This window comes from Haliaeetus leucocephalus, unplaced genomic scaffold (genome assembly GCF_000737465.1).
Source record: "Haliaeetus leucocephalus isolate CR32 unplaced genomic scaffold, Haliaeetus_leucocephalus-4.0 Scaffold165, whole genome shotgun sequence".
Classification (NCBI taxonomy): Eukaryota; Metazoa; Chordata; class Aves; order Accipitriformes; family Accipitridae; genus Haliaeetus; species Haliaeetus leucocephalus.
The window spans coordinates 271,262-272,035 of NW_010972601.1; the positions used below are offsets into that span (position 1 = coordinate 271,262).

A 774-nucleotide genomic window follows, 5' to 3' on the forward strand; every position below is an offset into this window, starting at 1 on the left:
GGGCTGGGGGGGGGGGGGCTGAGCCGCTACTGGGGAAGGGGCAAACCCCAAAGCTCCGTCACTGGGGAAAGGGGAGGGGGTGGCACCGGGGCCCTGCTCCTTCCCCCCCCCCCAGCACCCCGGTTCGGTTTGGGTGGTGGGACGAGGACCCTTCCCCAGCCCGGGGGCGGGACGACGGACAGACACCCTGGGGCCCCGCGACTGACCCGGCCTCTCCCTCCCCTCGCAGGGGCGAGCACCGCCAGGAGCGCAGAGACCGGCCCTACTAGAGACGGAGCCCGCAGAGCTGCATTTACTACCAGATTTATTTTTTAAACCAGAAAAATGTTTTAAATTTATAATTCCATATTTATAATGTTGGCCACAACATTATGATTATTCCTTGTCTGTACTTTAGTATTTTTCACCGTTTGTGGAGAAACATTAAAACCAAGTTCAACGGTAGCGTGCCGAGTTATCTTTTTTTCCCCCCCCTTCTTTTAAAAACGGTTGTTTAAGGAAAAAATTACCCTGCGTGCTCCCCCCCCCCTTGTCGTGAGCATGCTGTGCGCAAACCCCGGGGGCGGCGATGGACTGTAATGATGTTAACGGTTGTGATGGTTTTTTAAAAATAAAATTCCCGATGTTTATAACCGCACCACTTCTGGCCTCTCTTGAGAGCATCCCGGGGGGGGGGGGACACGACACAGGACGGACATGGATGGGTCCCTCTGTCCTGCACCTTCGGGGTGGAAGTGCCCCCACCCACAGCTGCAAGACCCCTCAATGCCCCCC

General features: G+C 56.6%; 1 protein-coding gene across 1 annotated transcript in view; it reads left to right on the top strand.

Annotated features, from left to right (window-relative positions):
• EWSR1 (EWS RNA-binding protein 1) overlaps nucleotides 1-458 on the top strand; it is a 23,338-nt gene extending 22,880 nt beyond the window's left edge. Inside the window, 2 exon segments of the mRNA XM_010563373.1 lie at nucleotides 230-268; nucleotides 270-458. Coding sequence (XP_010561675.1) covers nucleotides 230-268; nucleotides 270-341 — 111 coding nt within the window. The 3' untranslated portion in view covers nucleotides 342-458.
• The last annotated feature ends 316 nt before the right edge of the window (nucleotides 459-774 follow it).